Source organism: Limulus polyphemus, unplaced genomic scaffold (genome assembly GCF_000517525.1).
Source record: "Limulus polyphemus unplaced genomic scaffold, Limulus_polyphemus-2.1.2 Scaffold4189, whole genome shotgun sequence".
NCBI lineage: Eukaryota > Metazoa > Arthropoda > Merostomata > Xiphosura > Limulidae > Limulus > Limulus polyphemus.
In genome coordinates, this window is record NW_013669799.1 from 94,137 (window position 1) to 97,221 (window position 3,085).

At 36.5% G+C, this 3,085-nt stretch overlaps 1 protein-coding gene across 1 annotated transcript in view; it reads right to left on the bottom strand.

The window, feature by feature from the left end:
* LOC106470733 (glutamate receptor-interacting protein 2-like) overlaps positions 1–3,085 on the bottom strand; it is a gene marked incomplete at its 5' end in the record, with an annotated part of 20,744 nt that overhangs the window by 6,886 nt on the left and 10,773 nt on the right. Inside the window, one exon of the mRNA XM_022399367.1 lies at positions 1,576–1,612. Within this exon, the coding sequence (XP_022255075.1) occupies positions 1,576–1,612 (37 nt within the window). The remainder of the gene's footprint in view (positions 1–1,575; positions 1,613–3,085) is intronic.

Consider the following 3,085-nt stretch of genomic DNA (forward strand, 5'->3'; position numbering starts at 1 on the left):
CTGAAAGAGCGAGCATGTTTGGTGGGACGGGGATTCGAACCCGCGACCCGCAGATTGAGAGTCGAGCGCCCTAACCACCTGGCCATGCCGGGCCAGGTTACATATGAGGTATATATACTTGGGAGAAGAATGAATACAGCTTTTACAGATCTAAATCTGTGTGTGTGTGTGTGTTATTTGATTTATAAGCTCCTACTTTACTTGCACTAGACCACTGTATTCATAAATTACTTACTGTGACAAATGCTTAAATTTCTTTTTTGACTCTGGTGTGAAACGTCCGTGGAGTAGCCTTTTTATCACTTCTAGAATTACGTCTTCCCTTCTCTACCTACAGCCCCTAGTGGCACAGCGGTATGTCTGCGGACTTACAACGCTAGAATCCGGGTTTCGATACCCGTGGTGGGCAGAGCACAGATAGCCCATTGTGTAGCTTTGTGCTTAATTATAAACAAACAATCTTTACCAACACAGTTCAACACTACAGATATCCCTTTCTTTAAAACGCTAACTTGAACGATTTTATAGTTGAAGAATAGGAAGACGTCGTTTGGATAAGATTTTTAAAGTAATCCTTACAAGACGGATCAATTTTAGACTCCAACTGCACTTGAAAATTACCATACTTCAAATCTGTGGCAACAAAGGATTTCAGCCTATGTAGTCACAGGTCATGGGGATGGCCAGGGGCATGGAGACTGGACATACAAACGTTTCCTATAAATCGTGAGCAACTTTTTGTATATGACGTTATACAATATTACCCACTTATTATAGCTAACAGAGACACTAAATCGTTAACTTTCTATTATTAAAATGTTCGTATTTGTTCAATAGGGCCTGGCATGGCTTGGTGGTTAAAGCACTCGACTCGCAATCTGAAGGTCGTGGGTTCGAATCCTCGTCACACCAAACATGCTCGCCCTTTCAACCATACGGGCGTTATAATGTGATGGTCAATCCACTATTCGTTGGCAAAAGAGTAGCCCAAGAGTTGGCGGTGGGTGGTGATGACTAGCTGTCTTACACTGCTAAATTAGGGACGGCTAGCGCAGATAGACCTCGTGTAGCTTTGCGCGAAATTCAAAACAAACAAACAAAGTTGTTCAATAGAATAATATACATAGAACCAATTAAAACACACAGATCTGTAATTCTAAAAGTCAAAATATATTCATGATTTATTACGTGGTTGAAAATGTAAACTGATTAAAATTACAAGTACATAATATATATTCAGGAGTGAATTTCTGGTCAATTTGATGCCACAATTGATTTATAAATGAAAATAAGAAATATGACTCGTTATACATCAGATGGAAAATATTTGCTTTGTTTTAACAGGACAAGAGCTATCCACGTGGGAGATCGACTCCTGGCTATCAATGGCCAAAGTCTGAGGGGAAAACCTTTGAGTGAGGCTATATTAATGCTGCAGAACTCGGGAGACGTTGTTACTCTGAAAATATTCAAGACACCTGACCAAAATCGTAATTTCATTTTCATTAAGGTTTTGATGCATCGTATAGATCATTATTTAAAAGTTTATTGGAGTGAATTTCAGCTGGTACATACCAGTATGCAGTACCAGAACATGGCTTCAGGTGTGGTACTAAGAAGTGTTGGTATATTTATAACAAGTTATAAATATTGAACGTAGCAATATAACACATTTTTTATAATACCTACTATGCTAACTTATGGTTCTTGGATGGTTTGTCTGATAGATACTTTATACTTATGAAGAATTTTTGTTTCTATAAAGTATCTATCAGACAAACCAACCAAGAACCATAAGTATAAAGTATCTATCAGACAAACCATCCAAGAACCATAAGTGTAAAGTATCTATCAGACAAACCAACCAAGAACCATAAGTATAAAGTATCTATCAGACAAACCATCCAAGAACCATAAGTGTAAAGTATTTATCACACAAACCATCCAAGAACCATAAGTATAAAGTATCTATCAGACAAACCATCCAAGAACCATAAGTGTAAAGTAGCTATCTAAAGATCCTCTCCAAGTACCATAAGTATAAAGTATCTATCTAAAGATCCTCTCCAAGTACCATAAGTATAAAATAGTTATCTAAAGATCCTCTCCAAAAGTCATAAGTATAAAGTAACTATCCAACTGTCCTCTCCAAGAACCATAAGTATAAAGTAGCTATCTAAAGATCCTCTCCAAGAACCATAAGTATAAAGTAGCTATCTAAAGATCCTCTCCAAGAACCATAAGTATAAAGTAGCTATCTAAAGATCTTCTCCAAGAACCATAAGTATAAAGTAGCTATCTAAAGATCCTCTCCAAGAACAATAAGTATAAAATAGTTATCTAAAGATCCTCTCCAAAAGTTATAAGTATAAAGTAACTATCCAACTGTCCTCTCCAATATTCATAAGTATAAAGTAGCTATCAAACGATCCCCTGCAAGGAAACCTGGCGGACATGATACAGTGGTTCGTTTCTGTTCATGATGTAATTTTCTAGACATACGAGTACATGTATATAAATACACAGAAAATTGCACGTATTATCTTGAAAACACGGTGGTGAATAAGTTATATTGAAATGGATATTCATATGAGTTTAAAAATAAACTGAATATTATTTACTCATCACGTCATTGAATTTTATATGTAGTTTGCAATTATAGTTTGTAATAACTATTTTGCACCGTATCACATAATATAAAGTAGATATATTGTAATTTGAATCCTTCAGTTTAAGTATACCGTATCGAATTGACTAGAAGTATGTAGATATGAACAAACACCACAGCTATCTGAAGAGTTGCCTAAATAAATAAGCGTAAATAAAAATGTTGTTACGACAGCGGAAGTCATGTGACTCTGGGAGCATGCGCACTGGAGTTTCTCGTAGAATCACGAATTATCGGGGAGGCCCGAGTTTATTCGAGACGCCCTCTTTGTTGGTATATAAGCCTGGCGAGAAAAACCAGCGCGATTGAAGATATAGATAGATTGAAAAGACAGATAATTGAGTCAAGCAAACAGTACGCACCGTAAGTAAAGTGTGTGAATCGCTGTGATTTATAGCGTGTGTTAAAAAGGTTGTT